At 37.4% G+C, this 19,779-nt stretch overlaps 1 protein-coding gene across 3 annotated transcripts in view; it reads left to right on the top strand.

Annotated features, from left to right (window-relative positions):
• PFKP (phosphofructokinase, platelet) overlaps nt 1-19,779 on the top strand; it is an 80,806-nt gene that overhangs the window by 28,517 nt on the left and 32,510 nt on the right. For all 3 annotated transcript variants that reach the window (XM_075212073.1, XM_075212074.1, XM_075212075.1), the window contains exons 4-10: nt 1,065-1,254; nt 3,533-3,698; nt 10,375-10,419; nt 10,507-10,615; nt 11,311-11,406; nt 14,931-15,023; nt 17,107-17,232. In XM_075212073.1, the coding sequence (XP_075068174.1) occupies nt 1,065-1,254; nt 3,533-3,698; nt 10,375-10,419; nt 10,507-10,615; nt 11,311-11,406; nt 14,931-15,023; nt 17,107-17,232 (825 nt within the window). The remainder of the gene's footprint in view (nt 1-1,064; nt 1,255-3,532; nt 3,699-10,374; nt 10,420-10,506; nt 10,616-11,310; nt 11,407-14,930; nt 15,024-17,106; nt 17,233-19,779) is intronic.

Below are 19,779 nucleotides of genomic sequence, written 5' to 3'. Positions count from 1 at the left end.
GTTACGATTTAATGTAATCAATTTTTGTTTCTTTGCACCTTTCAATCTTTTCTAAAATGTATTATATGACCACATCTTTTACATAATAACTTTAGTATTATTATTAGAGATGGTGTGTGAAATGAAAGGCTTTATATGTTATAAAGCCATAAACACAATGATAGTATATTTTAAGCAATACCGTCAATACCGTCTCCTTTCTCTGTTTATATTGTCACGTCCTGTTGAATAAATTGAAGTTCTAAGGGGGAATTAAATACATCTAAAAACAGACCAAACACTAAAAATATAAGTAAATTCAGAATTTGTGACCTGGCTGTTTTGTATGTCCTACCTACACCCACCATGCTCAGTTATTTGTAATGTTTTTATTTATACAGTTTAAACTGTATACATACACGTTACATTAACCCCCCCCCCCCCTCAAAACAAAACACAACAAGCACACGCTCATCCTACAACAAAACATTTTGTTAAAAAATAAGTGTCCCACCACACTATCACTAAATAAAGGTTATCCTGAGGTTATCCTAAGTAATTAGTGTATCTTAAATAATAACAAAACATACTGGTAGGTTAATTGGCTGCTATTAAATTGCACTTAGTCTCTCTCGGTATGTGTGTGTGTCTATATTAGGGAATTTAGACTGTAAGCTCCAATGAGGCAGGGACTGATGTGAGTGAGTTCTGGATATTTATTTCCTTAACTCTTCCTTAACTCTTCCTGTATCTGACGTTAAACTCCACACCTACCTAGGTGCCCCTCTCCCTGAACTACGGGTCGGCTACAGGCAAAGCCACTATTTCTGGGGCTCTGGTTAGTTCAGCTAACTAGCATTAAATGACGGTGGAGGGTGAGGGGTGTTAGCTGGAGAACCAATCACAAGCTGCAATCTCATGATTGTTGTTTGTGATTGGTCCTCCTGCTCACAACCCCTCAATGTTTTCGGCTGGGCTGTAAAAGGAGCGGAGGGGACCTTGGTAACCTCTTTCCCTGCGATAGTGCAGCTTTAAATGTTTGTCTCTTTTGTATGAGTAGCAGTTTTTGTTTGTTTCTATTACAGGGGGGGACTGTCATTGGCAGCGCACGTTGTAAAGCTTTTCGTTCCCGAGAAGGACGTTTACAGGCAGCTTACCACCTAATTCAGCGCGGGATCACAAATCTTTGTGTTATTGGAGGAGATGGCAGCTTAACAGGGGCTAACCTTTTCCGTGAGGAATGGAGTGGACTTCTGGATGAATTAGTAAAAAATGGTAATTCAAATCCAATGTTTTCGAAATCACACACTCAACAGCTTCTTGGTCCATTTTTTTTTTATTCCTAATCAGTTACATTTCTACAGTATATATAAGAGAGTGGTAGAACTCTGAATCATACATATTAAAGAAAGGCTGTGTTATAAAAGTTATTACTTGGGAATTCAAAACAAGCATACTATAATGTTCCAGGATATGTTGGCTTGTTAGTGGTACTGTTCTGTGACAAGCTAAATGATGCCTTTCACTCATATTAATATATGCAAATATTTGGTTAAATAATATTTTTTGTGCCGAGCACCTCATGTCCATATGTTGTACGGAAAGATTGTAGAGAAAGAAGAATTGATAAAGTAGACAATATCAAAATCACACCAAAAATAATTTTTGATTTGTGGCCGAGAAGGCCATTTCACCCAGCTGAAAAGTTGCGAATTCCACCTTTCCCGTCCCATTCCATGCCATTATGCATATAATTTGTAAAGTAGCATTTTCTGGAGTTTGTAGCCTATGAATAGAGCTGGGATGACTACGGTCAATTTATTCCTCTGTCCGGTCGGGGTAGGATCGGGAAAACTGAAGGACAAATTCAGTTTGTGAAACACTCATAATTTATCAACCAAGGGGTGTGTTTACTAAGCGGCGGTTCCGTAAGAGTGTAATGAGGCAAATATTTCATAGAACATTTTACTCATTTCTACAATAAACCTAAAACATGGGGCATGTGCAACCTGAGAGACATTCAAATTATATGGCTCTGCTGATTTATTATATACTTGGAATCTCTAACTTCGTGAAAAGTCGTAGACTAACTGCGTGCATTAAAGTATTTTTTTAATTAATTGAAAAAAAAATACATAATGTGCAGAATGAATACTACACAGATGGCCTGGAGTGGACTGAACACCTCCCTGTTTATTTACGCCAAATACCACTTTATACCAGGAACCATTTGTCTTGGACTATATATTTCAGCAGTTTTGGCTAAACCAGTGTTGTTTAACTATCTTAAGTGATAACTTTGACTCATTTAATTAACCAGCATGTAATAAAGAAGCGCTTCTCTGTAAACCAACACACCTTAGTTATTAATTACAAGATAATGAATGGAATCCTAAACCTCTTGTGGGACTGACAGCAGCTGAGGACTGGTTTGGGCAGTATAACGTTACACCTGTGTAATCTGCTCTAACTTTACCCTATCTTTTGTTCTATACATTGACATTACATTTTGTCCTATACATTGACATCCTATGACATTAGTCGATGTTTTAAACCGCGGGGCCTCATGATTATGGAGACATTAGATAAGAATAATGTAGTCACTAATTAATACAATTTGTATGTGATGGAATACACTCCACCAAAACGGGTTTTAAATTAATATAACCGTCTTACCTACCTACTCAAACCATTTACTGATAACCTTGTGTAACATTTACTCTGTTTTCGTCATTATTTACCCCTACATGTATCCATTTCTCCCCGAATATAATTATTTTTAGTTTTCCTCTTGTGCAGGGCGTAATGATCACTTCTTATTCAGGCACAAAGATACAGACTTGTTAAAAATCACCCAACACCAAGAATTTATTCTCAAATCCATGCCAATAGGTGCATGGAAATAACACGTTAAACAGGTGAAAAACATAGAAATTCTATGATAGAATGCAGTATATACCTTTGCTTCATGTTTTCTTCACGTTGGGTAGAGAGCAGCTTGACATCAAACCGCTCCTTGCCATCAGGGCCGTAACTAGGGCTGTGTGACAGGGGCGACCGCCCAGGGCGCAACGCTGAAGGGGGGCGAAATTTAGGAATATTTTAGGTACATTTGGTTAAAATTGAGGGCTAGGGCGGCGGCATTTGTCTTTCTCGCCCCAAGCGCTAGAATTCTAAGTTACGGCTCTGCTTGCCGTGCTTACTTCCGTATACGCAGTGTGCCGGGAGAGAGAAGAAACATCACAAGCGGAGAGCAGAGCTTTGACCGTATCACAAGCTTCAGCCCTATCGTTTCATAATATATTGCTGACACAGGATGAACATTATAATTTATCTTTAGGAGGTCTATATCTGACATATTGACAGCTAAAGACACACAATTCTTATTGAAACTCCTATGGCTATGTAATTACATTGTTAGTCCAGAAATCTTATTTAATTTGTTATAATCAGGCGGACTACTGTAGCAATTGTTTCCACTTATTACAGCAGATCACACACACTTGACATTTAAGCATTATTTGCCACAATTATTTTTTGTATTTTCTCATAGGTAAAATTGAAGCTGTAGCTGCACAGCAACATTCCCACCTAAATATCGTAGGAATGGTGGGTTCCATCGATAATGACTTTTGTGGAACTGACATGACAATTGGAACTGACTCAGCTTTACATAGAATCATCGAGGTTGTGGACGCCATCATGACCACGGCCCAGAGGTAACATAATGCACATATATTATACTGGGAGATATGAGCAATGTCAAAGGAGCATTTGATAAATGTCTGGATATGATTCTAATATTACTTTTTTTTATACTGAAATAAATATGCCGTGATGCCTGGTGTTGATGACCGTTCTAATTGTTTTATTACATTTTCTGGATGACTACAACCATGACCCTATATATTCATTACCCCACTTTTAGACACTTGGCTTATGTAATATGAAAATATTCAAATTTGTAACAAATTTGAGGTCAAGTTGGCTCAGATATTAAAAATGAGAGTCCAACAGGCATGCTCAGGTCCAAACTACTGGTGTGCATCATGGTATGTGTAGCTTGGTCATGTCTTATTTTGCTGGTTAATATGTTGTCATTTTTTACAGAAATGTGCTTTGTGTTCACTAACTCTAAATGTATTTACTGGCAATTCCCATAGGTGTCCATATACTGATATCAGCATTGAGAGAATTAACTCAAAGAGAACTATTTATAGGAATTACAGTTAATTTGTTTCAGTTGGTCCCTTTTATCCCTCCTTTGTCTATGAATCCATATGTCTACAGGGAGTACTGGGATAAGAAGGTTTAGGCTCATGCATGCTCATCTGTCCTTTCGTGGGTTTGTCACGCCATGGGGAAAATTTATCAAGCTGCAAGTTTGGAAAAGAGGAGACGTTGCTATAGCAACCAATCCTATTCTAGCTGTCATTTTGTAGACTGTACTAAATAAATGATAACTAGAATCTGATTGGTTGCGATAGGCAACATCTCCACTTTTTCAAACCGCTTGATACATTTACCCCCATGAATAGCTAGACCAGAGTTTATCAACATGTACCTCAGTGTATTTGTATGTGTTTACCAAATAACCCATAAAGGGCATTAACTTACACTAAGGGGGTCTTAATCTGGGTCATTTGTACAAATCCATCCTTATGCGCTTACATGATTTACACCCCCTCTGATTAGTTTTCTTATTGAATTATTTATTTTTAATCTGCTTTATTTAACATTTTTGCCTGGGATGGGGAGACCTCAACTCAAACATGTAAACAAAAGATATAGTGTACACTTAGTGTAAGCAACATCACTGTAATAAAATACCATCATCACTGAATACCACCATCGTTGTGGTGTTTTATATTTTTCTAATTTAGCTATTGACCTTAGTGTTTGGTAGATTTATTCATTAAAAGGTAATTAATATGCTATTACTTATTTAGGCTCTCCAAGTTTTATTGTATTTCATCTTATAACCTCTGTGCTCATAAGTTCGTATTTTCTCAAGTTTACCACATTGCTCACCGATATAATCATTTACTAATATAATTTAATAATTTAATAATCATTTAATAATCTATTCGGCCAGAGAGTGGGATTTGTTTGTCATCCATAATTTTGCAACTTCTTTCTGGCTAAAGCAATAGCCCTCCTATAGCTCAAATCTTTGTATGGCCCGTATTGCCAGTTCATCTAGCCTCTTCTAGCAAGTGGGCTGTTACCAAGTATAACTCTGTATGTACAATTCATTTCTTTGGATGCATCTTCCCAATATCTCTTGAACTTGTAACATCTCCAAATCATATGAATCAAGGGTCCAGTGTTCAGGTGACATGTAACATGTTTTTTGGCTTTAGAGTAGCTATATGGGGTGTAATATGTTGTCTGAAAAACAATTATTTGGGTTAATTTATGGGAATAATCCAAAGAGACTTGCCCAGTGTTGTCTAATATATACTCCCAATGTTCATTATACTACACTTCAAAGGTGAACAGGGCTGAAGATAAATGCCAGCTATTATATAAAAGATTGTTATCAATTGAACAATAATAAAATAAATCTCCCGTCCTTGTTTTTTTTTGTCTAGGATTTACAAATTAATAATCTTCTTAATTAAAAAAAGAAACTCCACAATAATGAAAACTCCAACCAACTGATGGACATTTATTATATTTAATCTGATACCGATCGACATGGGTTACTTGCAGACATAGAACATACATACATTATAGTGCATAACAGAATGAAACACCAAGATTCTATTGAACGCATCCTCTTGGTGTATGCAGGGTAAAATCAGGGACACCTTAGTAGCATTGATCTCATTGATTTGTGTGCTTCAATGTGAATACTTGAATGGCTTCCAGCTGGCAGAGACAATGTCTATGCTTAACTAAGTATTAAACATTTGCACAATGTGACACCATTGTAAATTCTATCTCCTCCCTTGCTTTCCTGAGAATAATATCGCAATCATAGTAATTTAGAATTTTTGGAAGTAATGGTCTGTGTGTGGCTCCTGGTGATGGGGCCCTTATTGGTGGACTATTAGCATATTAAACTAAGGAGGTCTTATAGCTGAAACCAAATAATTCCATAAAACTGGTAGGATCAGACCTGTCATCCCATTTGTGTAATCTGACAATTCTTACAGTACTTCTACTGGGGGATATTATTAAGATCCTCTGCTTTGATGTTCTAAGCTGCTGTAGTTTATTTCAAGAAAATCTTGTCTGAGGAGACAGACGAGCATTTATCTTGCAGTACACTTGCTCTTAATTCTACTTCTGTAGTACGGTCGTGCACAGTGAAAATGTCAACTGAGGCCAGTATTTGACCAGAAGTATGTATAGTATTGTGACACTGGTGTATTGTCTGGAGCACCATACCTAGTGTGGGATCAGAAGAGTCATGTGCGGGGCTAGCAGTTCCCACTGACGCTTGCACTTTTGAAGCAGACAAGTTGCCGCTATGGTGCCAGCAGGAGCCACCATCTTTAAAGATTTTGGGGTATAGTTTCTAAACTGCGGGTTTGAGAAAGTGGAAATGTTGTCTATAGCAACCAATCAGATTCCAGCTGTCATTTTGTAGAATGTACTAAATAAATGACAGCTAGAATCTGATTGGTTGCTATAGGCAACATCTCCACATTTTCAAGCCCGCAGTTTAGTAAATCTAGCCCTTGATGTTATCTGTGTCAATATTTCCTGGTGATTGCCCTCAGATGTTGAGGTCCGAATTATGGGTAAGCTGTTGCCAGTGGTTTGTTTATCTGGTGGGAAGATTGGCCTATGTTGCCTTTCCTTTTCCTTTTGCTGTTCTGTCATGGCAGCAGAGGACTGAATAGTTGTAGCTGCATTTTAGAGAGGAGATTGGGGTATTTCTGTCAGGGACACCAAGGATGTAGGTGGGAGCAGGTGCAAAGTACCTGTATAGTGGGAGGAGTCACTGACCTAGTGTGGCCTGTCCATTTTGGTGGTTGTGGAAGGGGCCCCAAGAAGTTGCTGTACCGGGGGCCTGAAATTTCTCTTGGCAGCCATGGAGCTCTGATCCATGGCAGATAAATGGTACAAAACAGCATCCTTTGTCCTTTTACTTTAAGTGGCAAGCTCTGCCTTCCATGTTTTAGTCTATACTAATAAATTTACACTTAATTTGAATTAAAAACCCCGTAAATCTTTGTGAGGTACCACTTGGGGTAGACACACCACAGGTAAAGGACCTAGGAACTAGATAGTGTGCTAAGATGCCAAATGTAGCTTTGTGTCATGTTCTGCACTGTAACCCAGCAGGTTCTATTTATGACACAGTAGAAACTTACATCATAGCGTAACCTTGATACAACGTATTCATTTAATATTAGTGCATGAAGATGAAATAACTGTGGAACACTCTACAAGTACAATTGTATTAAAATATCAGTTTTTAAATTATGTTGTTTATTAATTGTTTTTTGGTAATAGTGCGCTATAATATTTTAGTTTAGTCTTTTTGTTTTATAGCTTGCAGGTGTCCCTGCTGTTCATGGAGACATTTAGGGTAATCACACAGGATTAATACATGTCAGTAGATTGTATCTAAAAAAAAATTAATGTCTGCATTTGCCTCTTATTATAGTCTGTGTAGATTCAGGATTCCTCTCAACGAGCATTCTACATCATACTTGCCAACCTTTTTAAAATTCTTTCCGGGAGATCCCAGGCAGCGGGACGTGGTTGGAGGGCGGAAGGTGCGGGGCGCGGTCAATCACGTCATTTTGGCCCCGCCCCCCACGACAAAAATGCTGTGAATCACGTAATTTTGACAGCAAGATGCCCTTTGCGGGATATTTGCCTGCTCTCCCAGGAGTCCAGGAGACCTACCCGAAAACTTGTGCTGTAATATCATAGGGCCAAACTATGAAGTGACATAGGACAAAAAATTTAGCACAAACTCAATGAGGTGGGGGTATACATTGGAAGTCCTCAGTAGACCTCACCTGTGATGTCTGATCTCCCATTAGCAAACTCTAAGGGGGTAGATTTACTAAACCTTCTAAAAAGAAAAAGTGGAGGTCTTGCCTTCAGCAGCCAATCAGATTCTAGCTATCATTTATCTAGTACATTCTGGAAAACAATAACTAAAATCGGATTGGTTGCTATAGGCAACAGCTCCACTTTTTGGGAAGGTTTGATACACCTAGCACAAAGACTTGCATACATGCACGTATGAAGTAGAAATACTTTAAAGTTTATTATTGGAACTTTCTGAAATTCTTCCTCCTCTCTCATCCCAGAGATTCATGTGCTTCAATGTGAATACTTGAATGACTTCCAACTGGCAGGGACAGTGCCCATGCTCAACTAAGTATTAAACATTTGCACAATGTGACACCAGTGTCCTGGAGCTTTAGTTATTTGTACTTGGCACACACTGTCATATTTGGTATTCTAGCAAAATAAATAAATGTTTGATCCAAATTCTCATTACCGGAGCGGAGAGAATGTTTTTTTCTGGCAGGGTTGTGAACTGTCTCATTGATAACTCTGGTTCTTAGTGCATTGATAGGCAGCATTTTCAGGTCACACTATGGCTGCCCTCAGTTTATGTAGGTGACAGGTGCTCTTTATGATGTTGAAAACTACATCTATCCTATGTGATTGCAAGAAAATTGTACTCTGTAATGTTCCACAAGGATCTCCAAATTGTCCTTCCTTGTCCCCTTACATAGTATTACAGATAAGAAGTCTCATATTCATTGGATAAATGTTCTTCACATGACTCAGAGACGTCTCTCAGAAAGATTTCAATTTGACACTTTTCTGAAACCTTTGAATATGAATTATGAGTGATATTAGTTGATGCAAATACAGTATTACAGTACAAAAGACAAATGTATTTTACAGTTACAGAGTCTTTATATATATATATATATATATATATATATATATATATATATATATATATACCAGTATATATATATATAGGCCATGATACGGACATAAATTGGTCTCTGGTAAAATGGAAATGTCCCCAGGCTGTGAGTCTATACAGGGCACAGCCACATCAGTTAATCACAAAGGGCATGTAAGATGACAGTTCAGAGATAGCAATGTAACAACACACAGACACTGCCATGTTCTTGGCTGAACTAATATTTATGACAGTCTTGATGTTAGCTGTAATCTATTGTAGACATTACCTGTAAATACCATTTAGGTATCCAAATAGTGCCAACCATCAATACAGTTATTGCCAGTAATAAATATGTACACATATTTAATATATTTCCATATTATCTAACATTGTGTCAGTAAACTATGGTGGTGGTCATTAGGGATTCCGGGTTTGGTTTTATCTGAAACAGCCAGAAAAACTCACTGATCTGATTACTAGGTAATGCTTTAGGAGCCTCTGGGAGCGGCAGACTGGAACACACACTTCATCCTGGTATATAATTCAGGAATCAGCGTTCCTGAGTACATCTGCTGCTTTTAGAGGCTCTTTCAAACGTCGCTGAGCAAAGTTGTAGCTCTGCTGATGAGGATCTACAAGCCTTTAGCTTTGTGAATGGCCCATCAGCTTGCCTCTCTCTGTCACCCATTCCCTGGGACCTTCTCCTGTGATACCCTCTACCCTGACCCAGGGGCGGATCCAGAAGTTAATTGTACCGGGGGAGATTGAGGGGGGGAAGGGGCGATTTAGCCCTGCCCCCTTTTTGACACCTAAGGCTGCTGACGGCTGCACACTATGTGCAGATCCGTTCAGCAGAGAGAGTTAGGGAGAGAGTCCTGCCCGGCTGCTCTGATTGTGTCAATCAGAGCAGTTGGGCAGGACTCTCTCCCTAACTCTCTCTGCATGAGCGGATCTGCACATAGTGTGCAGCCGCCGGCAGCAAGCTCCTGCTAGGGGGGGCGATCTCCCCGATCGCCTCCCCCTGGATCCACCACTGCCCTGACCAGGGGTGTATTCCATCACCATGCCACAACCCTTCAAGCTGTCTGATGTATAGAAACATAACACCAGAAATGACAATATATTTTTTTTAGTTGTTTAATAAAGATCAAAATGTATGTCTGTTAAAGAGTTGCAAAAGTCTTGCCTAGCATATTATGGGTTTGGAAAACAAATGGTATATCATATTGCACATAGTAAACTTCAAAAAAACAGAGTTTTGATTCCAGCTTCTTATAACAATGTGATAACCATTGTCACTTACCAGAATGCATATACTCTTTATTAGGATAATATATATTACCAATGGGTTCATTGACCATATTGTTCCAGAGTTTTTAGGACAGGGGTCCTTCCTATTTGCATTTGTTGCTATGTTATTGTAAATAATTATTTCATGCTATTACTTATTTTTGTATTGAATGATAAAACATACAATGCCATTTATTTTTCAGCCATCAAAGGACCTTTGTTTTGGAAGTCATGGGCAGACACTGTGGGTATGTACTTCTATTATCTGTATACACATACACTCCCTCACACACACATTCACCTCCTCTTACATGTATATTTATCTGGCTCTGCAGGTACCTGGCCTTGGTCAGTGCCTTAGCTTGTGGGGCTGACTGGGTATTCCTTCCTGAAAGCCCACCCGAGGAAGGATGGGAAGAGCTCATGTGCACTAAACTTTCTGAGGTAAAACATTTTAAACTTATGTAATGTCTTTATGTAATTTACTGGAATATTATAAGGCCAAGCTTCTATTGAAATGGAACCTGAAATGAAAGAATTAACAGCTTACTCAAAGAGCTCCACCTTTAGGACTGTATTGTGAAACTATTGTTCAGCCCAAATCATCACAATGGATGTTTCCTGACACATCAGTTTTAAAGTGTATCACTAATTATCATTTTCTGATTTAATAGAGTCCAACTATCTGTCTATTTACCAGTTTTAGTATTTGTTTCACTGCATACTGTTTAAGGCATTTCTTTTTTACAATCTGTTTCCTTCCTATTCCTGCTTAATGCCAGTGGCTCAAGTATGCAAATGGCAGGAAGAGACAGATTCAGCAGGACTGTGGTAGTGTAAAAATTAAAATCATCCCTGCTAATGTGATTAGTGGAGAAGGTGGAAAATCTAATTTTCTAATCTAGTTACAGTTCATTTGTGTTTAAGAAAACGCAGTTTTGTAGACAATCCATATTTGATGTTTAACAGATCCACTTTAACATATTAGTTTTCAATGCGCCCATCTTAAAGGGAACTTTGCTTTTGGAGATTGTAAGAGCATGCTGGAACTTGTAGTCCTACATGAACTGGAGAGCCACATGTTGCCTATTCCTGGTGATTTACCAACTAAAGTTTTTGTTCGTTTTCTTTTTTCTTAGAACCGTGCAAGAAAGAAAAGATTGAATATTATTATTGTCTCAGAAGGAGCCATTGATTGTCATAACAAAGCAATCACTTCAGAAAAGATTAAAGATGTAAGTACTATAGTGTTGCATTTGATTTTTTGTGCATGGACTAGTGCTAGGCAGTTTAAATCAAGCTGGATGAAACGAAACATGGTTCCAGCCTGGAACTAGCTAGTATGGAACAATGATTGCAAGGTCTGGTCTTAGATTGCTAGGTTGTCAAGTTGTTTGGGCAAACTGGCCATTATCTTCTGTTTCATTATGACATTACTTGCAATTCTCAGTAAAATGATATGCTTATCGTATGGCACAGTGCAATATGTTGGTGAAAAAACAATAATAACATTGATACTGTTTTAATTCTTAATTTATTTAAAACATGTCAATTTAAAATAATTTATAATTTTTATATAATTATATATATATATATATATATATATATATATATATATATACACATATATACAAAAAAATATATAAATATACATACATACGTGTATATATTTATACGTTTATATATATATATATATTTATATATACATACAATGCAAAAAAAGGATAGCGCACAATAGTGTAGTATGTAGGAGTATTTTAAAACCCTTATATACAATATATGCGTACCAGATTTGTTGATGTGCCCAAGCGTAGCAAAAAACCTCATCCCCGAATAATCAGGAAGATCAAGAGTAGGTTTTGTAGTGTATACCCAAAAAGAGAATAAACAAACAAAGCCAACGATAGTGCGTTATCTTTTTAAGCAACCAAGTGCACACCACTCCCACTCCAGTGTATAGCTGCGTGCCCTGAGGATAACATTAAAGGCTTATCTGTGTAGTCCAGTAGTGTGTACACCTTTACTTATATCCACATACTGATTTTGTACATAGTTTGAAATGTCCTTTCTCACAGCAAACACACAGGGTTTGTCTGTGTCAGGGCAAACATATATCTATATATATATATCTATCTATATATATATATATATATATATATATATATATATATATATATATATATATATATCCCTCCCAACAGATTTAAGCAGGCAGGCGCTTATAAGTGCAAATGTGATAATGAAAGAAGTGTATACTCAGTAAACGAGATGGCAGCTCCCCATAACATTCAACACTTGTCTGCAAGTGTCAACCTAGTACAAATATAAAAGAGAAGGGGCGCCAAACATAGTGCATTAAATGTGTGACATCACAAGTGTGTTTCACATATATATAGTTCCCGTACCAGAGATTCTCGTAATAACAGCTTGATATGTATGCTGAAACATCCACTCAGGTACCTTCTATGATCGATCAATGACCACGTCCTCTTAATCAAAAGACTTTTTTCAAAGGTTATTCCTTGAGAAAGTCTTTTGATTAAGAGGACGAAACGCGTCTGGTCCTTTTCTTTTGCTGCTGTCTTGGATCCGTGCACTAGTGTGGGCGTGCTGGCCAGAACTTGCCCTGCTTGAGATTCGATCCTGCATGTGGACAGGACAGATAAGCTGACTTTTAACTTTTTTTATGTACGAGCATATTTTACTAGAGTTGCAGTGTGAGGTTCTTCGCCTCTCTGTATATTAAAAGCTCTTTTTATTATTGGCCTGTCATTTTTATGTTGATAGTATTACACTATTGTGGTCATCTTTTGAGTTGTAGTACACTTCGGAGCTGTGATACACGTGGTACCTGAGTATATGTGAAACACACTTGGGATGTCACACATTTAATGCACTATGTTTGGCGCCCCTTCTCTTTTATATTTATTTATATATATATATATATATATATATATATATATATATATATATATATATATATAATACGGGTTTATTTAAAAGATTTCTGTACCCAAAGTGTTAAATTTAGCTTTGGGTGCTGATTTCAATAAATTGTGTTATTTGGGTCCGCTGTCTCCCCCTGGATTGTTCAAGTCTTTAGCTAGATTTGTGTAATACTGGTCCCCAGCAGGGGTGAGCTGACAAATTTTAGCCCGGGAGGGTGCAAGACTCGATTCATCAGTCTATTTGGAACATTTTAAAGGAAAAACAATGCAGGTGGTCCAGTGACCCAGCCCATGCCCACTATGGGACTGGCCCAGAGGGGCGTTGATTGAACAAATCCCCCCCTGCTGTGAGATGGCCCCCAAATATAAAAGTATAGACTACAAAATATAGACTAAAAAATAGAAGAGTTATTCTTGATAAAACTGATGCATCTTCAAAATGTAAACATTAGCCTGGTCATAAAGTAGCTAAATTCTCTGATCATTAAATAGTTAATAGTTTTAATGCCGTAAACACTCAATATCAGCCAAGAGATGTTTGAAGAGGAAGGAACACTCAGCACTGTTCAGGGTGGCATCTCATTGGTTTTGAGCTGCCACCCTCTACAGTGACGTGCACCCTGATCATTCAAACCTCTGCCGTCCGATCACAGCTCCTTTATACCTTTACATCTCTTACAATGAGCAAGATGTTTTATATTCCACTTTGCGTTCCATTACAACCATGCTTGTTAGTGTATTTTATATTTTTTTTTATAATTTATATTTTATAATAAAATAACCATAAGTAGAACAAAACAGGAATTAAAAAACAAAAAAATACAAGCAAAGGATATAAGGGAGTTAGGGAGTTGTGGCAAGGGGCAGAGACAAGTAAGGGCCCTTCTCTAGATGGTAACACACTCAGAGGGAATGTATGAGATATGGGTAGGGTAGGCTATAGTAAAGTGGTGGGTTTTGAGAGAGCACTTGAAAGATGGAAGTTTGAGGCGAGTCTTCTCAGGTTTGGTAGGGCTAAGAAGGAAATAAAGAGGATCTTGTGATGAGGTCAGATATGTAAAAGGGTGAATAGCAGATAATTGGATTCTGGAGGTTATGGGGAGTCAGTGTAGGGATTTGCAGAGTGGTGCAATGAATGTAAACCAGGAGAGATCAGTGCAGCAAGGACCAGTGTGTGGGAAAGTTGTCCAGGAGAAGAGGGCGCTCGACAGAATCGAAAGTGGGAGAGAGGTCAAGGCCTATAAATAGAGACACGTGACCATGCGACTTACAGTGGATTGTTGGTCACTTTGGTGAAGTAGAGAGCGGAAGAGTTGGGAGGGATGAAACTGTAATGTCCTCTATTCCTTAACATTTTAATTTGACATTTATTATAACCTATAACTCTGCAGGATAAACTGTTTGAATTAATAAAGCTTTTCCTCTAGGAAGCTGTAGTGTCTCTCTCGAGGAATATACCTGATGCAGACTGTCCATCATTAACTTAAGCACTGGCTTATAATGACACACCATCTGGCTGCCATCAATGATGATATTATGTGTAATCCTTATTCCTTAATTAGAATTAGTGTGGTGAAGCAATGTGATCGGTATATGTATTATGTAACCAGTAAGCACAACATAACAATATTTGTTCAATTAAATGACATGAATTCATTTAGGATGTGTCCTTTGAAACTACACAAATAGATTTATTTGCTGTTTGCTAACCTGGCCGACAATACCATAATAAAGTGAATAGAAATATCACTGTTATGTTTTATCTTAAACAATGATGACGAAAACTAAGCAGAATATCTGTTGTTTTTCAGCTTGTGGTTACATGCCTGGGGTTTGATACCCGAGTAACAATATTGGGCCATGTCCAGAGAGGAGGAACTCCGTCTGCCTTTGACAGAATTCTAGTAAGTTCGATTGTGGATATATGTTATATTCTAAGGTCATGTTAGATTCAGAGGGTCTGGACTTTATCCATATTTATGGATACATTTTGAACCATTTGAACCATTTTGGTTCATTTAGCGACATAGGTACAAAGGTGTAAATGTGCAAAGATACAAAAACAGACACCTACATACACTACACTAACTACATTAGACTGATCAAAGCAAATACAATTTGCTGTCTCTTTATTGCTGTTTATTTCCATTTTTATACTAGTGTCAGTAAATGGTCTTTATTATTTATATTCTAAAATATATGTGGTTTTGTGGTGTTTATACAATTTGTTTTACGCTAAGATATAAGTAATATTTTAAAGAATAAAAAGGAAGGAATGTGTAAATTCATACAGTATATGTTGGTTTTGCCCCCATATTGAATGTGTTTGACCATATTAGTCTAATATCTTCCAGGGACACATTACTGTGGAGCTGGTGCATCTAACATCTACGTACATCACACACTGCACATTGGAGCACTACAATCTTCAGCATGTCACGTTTACTAAATCTGATAGTTACATACTGTTTGTATTCTAAACATTCCTCCTTAATAAATATTAATTTATAAAGTCCAGACATTAAGGATAGATGATAAGATTTGGATTTAGAACACAGAAAAAATTAAATTTTATAGGTAATATTAAAAAATAGGGACTTTCCCAGGACAAACATTTTCCAGGGACAAATCAAGAAAACATCGGACTGCCGCTGGAAATTGTAGTAGCTTATAGCTGAAAATGTGGTAGATCAGTAGTTGGGATTGTTATGTGTTTGGGGGGTCACTAGCCAACTTCACTAATGGGAGTCATAAGATCTGGTCATCCAGACTTACTGCTAAACAAGTGTAGGCATAATTAGACACAGACCTGGTTGTTTCCTGATTAGCTTGAAACAGGTGAAATCCCAGAGCAGAGGAACTATCTGTCTATCTATCTATCTATCTATCTATCTATCTAATATGTATTTATCTATCTATCTATCTATCTCTCTATCTATCTCTCTCACATCTATCTATCTAATATGTATGTATGTATGTATGTATGTATCTATCTATCTATCTCTCTCATATCTATCTATCTATCTATCTATCTATCTATCTATCTATCTCTCTCACATCTATCTATCTAATATGTATCTATCTATCTATCTATCTATCTATCTATCTCTCACATCTATCTATCTAATATCTATCTATCTATCTATCTATCTATCTATATCTCTCACATCTATCTATGTAATATGTATGTATGTATGTATCTATCTATCTATCTATCTATCTATCTATCTATCTATCTATCTATCTATCTCTCACATCTATCTATCTATCTATCTATCTATCTATCTATCTATCTATCTATCTATCTATCTATCTATCTATCTATATCTCTCACATCTATCTATCTATCTATCTATCTATCTATCTATCTATCTATCTATCTATCTATCGTATTGATTGATGATTAAAGGAGCATCTCATAAACTGCAGAACAATGTGTGGATGTCCGTGATGATAAATTCCAATGTACATGAAATGGATTCTCATGTAATAGTGAATTTATTCAGAAATAAGAAAAATACTTGTGTATACTGTGTGACACTCAGACACAAATGCGTAAATAGAACATCACCTACAAAACTCCGTGTTCAAGTGATGTGTAGGAAATAAATCATTACAGTATTCAGATATTCAGTTTTACATTTTTATTTTCATGTGTTTCATGTGATAAAACCCAGAACAGATGTATGTAATTGTTCTTGTATCAGCTGCCGGTCCTCCCCCTCCTCATAAATGATCCTCAGTGTTTCTAATACTGATTATGATATTTATTATCCACACTCACCAATTATTAAAAAAACATGACCTAGTATATATTATTACACTAATCATGTTACTGTACTATTAGGATTATATTATCATTGTAGGTGTGCACCAGATGTGCACATAAATGCCTCACAGTTAGCGTGACGTGATTCTGGTTAGATTCTGTTGTGGAACATCGAGACAGACTTTGTAATTACACTATGACTGTTCTCCTCTTTGCAGGCCAGTAGGATGGGAGTGGAATGTGTCCTGGCCTTGCTGGAAGCCACTCCAGAAACCCCCGCCTGTGTGGTATCTCTATGTGGAAACCAAGCCGTGCGCCTGCCTCTTATGGAATGCGTACAGATGGTGAGTTGTTAAGCCACTTTAAAGCTGGGTATTAATAAATCAGTGAGCAATGGGAAACAGTCACTGGCTGTGTTCAGTTGCAGCACTTGTCTGGATAACATGACAGAGTGCAGTTTAAGGGCACTTCTAGGTCCTGTGCATACTCTGCCCACTTATCAAGAGGCACTTTGATCTAGCTGGAATTTCCTTGAAGCCTGATAAACAGGATTCCTCTGGATTGTGACAATTAAGTGTGCTATTTCTGTTTTACATTTATCATCTTGAAATCCACAAGTCACAGCCTGAATGACCAATGCTTGTCCTGTGGTAGTGACATTACAGGACAGATTAGGGAGTCCGTGTGTTAAGGGCTCTTGTACATGACTACAATTGTGGTCAAGTAAAGATTCTGTGCATTTATTCCTGTTGTCATGGACACAGATTTGGGCAGTTTTGGCCCTTTTTTCCACTAGCTAACATGATTTATTCATTAAAATGCACCAAAATCTTTATGGACACATTTTGAATCTCGGTGGCTTCTCATATGACTTTAAAATAGAGATGATTGAATCTTTTCGCCAAATTTCTGTTCATGTTTTGCAGATGGTGAATGAGTTTGCAAAAGTTTGACAGAAAAAAATTTCAGAAGATGAATAAATTGACTTTTAAAATGTCTTTATAAACCAAATTTGAAATTTGTGAATCAATTCTCTGAAAATCAAATTATTGGCCAAATCTTGTTTCTGTATTCAAATGCACTTACTTATCAAGCACATTTCATGGTACACACCGGCTTTATGATCTTTGGAACTTGCATCTGGAGAATCAATTTGCACCTATCTTTGTGGATAATGGGCTGATTCATCTTCACACGCAAGTCCATTTATGTGCAATATGTGAAATTGCTCTGCGCATGCATCAGAGCGGGACTTGCGCCGGTAGACGCAAATGCATGCTCATGTGTGCACGCAAATGACACTTCCGACTGCCTACAACTTGAAGGGCGGAACAGGGGTGGGAAGGGTCGGACTATCATAGCCAATGTACAGAAATGCATGCCGAGGGAGAGTGTATGCACAGTTGTCCGATTCAAGCTCAGGGCATCTTTTAGGCACGTGTTTTTAGCAGTATCACTTGTACCAACTACAGGTCAGCTGTAAATGCCAACTGATGACACGTATGCATGCCAGAACATGCAACTAAGAGAAACTATAAAAATACATTTTATGTGCAGTACACATTAAGAACATGTAAAAAAAACAAAAAACAATGTTTATTTTTTTTTGCATGCGTTCTGATGGAACTTTATGTTGCACATATGCATTGTGTATATCCTGCACTGTGTTCTGTCTACATGCAGCAAGTAACGTATAGCCTGAGCGTACTTATACCCAGATTCATATGGAAATGATTTTTGAGATCCACTTGTATTGAATGCAAGTTACATGTGATTTTTTTTAAACGCAAGTTGCATTCACATTGTGTTCGAAGATGAATCAGGCCCTGTGTGGATAGAGGCCTCCCTCTATGCTGTATCACCCAGATGCAGATCAGGCTAGATAATGCACTCTGCTGGTTTTCTTTAAAATAGTAGTTAAAATGCATTAAAGTGCATTAAAAGAGCATTAAAAGAGCATTCAATGCAGGCATTAGTTATGTTGCTTGCATCAGGATAGGGATAAAACGGTTTCATAATAACTTCAATAATGTACATTTTCGTCCTTGAGTTTATTCTCCCCCTTTACATTTAATGTGTCCCTTGCTGAGTTTTGTTGACCTTGGCTTGACTTTTTGGGCTGTATTTACTATTAGGCGGTCAGTAGAACCGGCGATTCCTGGCACTTTGAAGTCCTTTTTTAAAACGGCACTTTTATTAAAGACAAAGGCCATCTGGATTTGAGTTAAATAAAAATACAGTTTGAAAAAAGGGACTTCAAAGCGCCGGGAATCTAAGGTTCTACTGACAGCCGCATAGTAAATATACCCCAAAAAGTCAAGTTTATACATAGTAAATATACCCCTTTGTGTTTTTTGACATGCCAGCATGAACCACTTTAAGTAATTGTGATATTTTATATATATATATAAATATATATATATATATATATATATATTGTAACAAAAGGAGGCATTTAGCTGGCAATATGCAGAGAAAGCAGGGAAGTAGAATAAAACATTTGTGCAGTAATGCACCTAGAGTGAAGACTTATGTATGAAAAGCAATAGTTTAAATTTGGTTAAACTTACAAGATCTGAAATCCTTCCTCTCAGCAAACAGAGCCAGTGATGGGTGTTTTCTTTTAAAGAGAAGGTGGGTGTGTCACCTGTCCATCAAGCTAAGGCTGGGGGAGGAGCATCATGTATAAAAGCTTGTTTGTTTCATTTGTTCAGAGAGATCAACGCTGAGGAAGCTGGCTGATCTTGAGAGAGAGCTGAGCTATGTCTAGCTAGTGTTTAGGGTCTCCAAGTATTGCTGTGAAATCTCTACGGTGTCAAAACATTTACCATCCTGACAATAAAACTACATAAACAGGAAGAAGTTGTTCGCGTGTGCTTCTGCAGTAGCGG

This window comes from Mixophyes fleayi, chromosome 5, assembly GCF_038048845.1.
Source record: "Mixophyes fleayi isolate aMixFle1 chromosome 5, aMixFle1.hap1, whole genome shotgun sequence".
NCBI lineage: Eukaryota > Metazoa > Chordata > Amphibia > Anura > Limnodynastidae > Mixophyes > Mixophyes fleayi.
The sequence above is the reverse complement of the archived record's forward strand: the minus strand, read 5'-3'. Positions and strand labels throughout refer to the sequence as shown.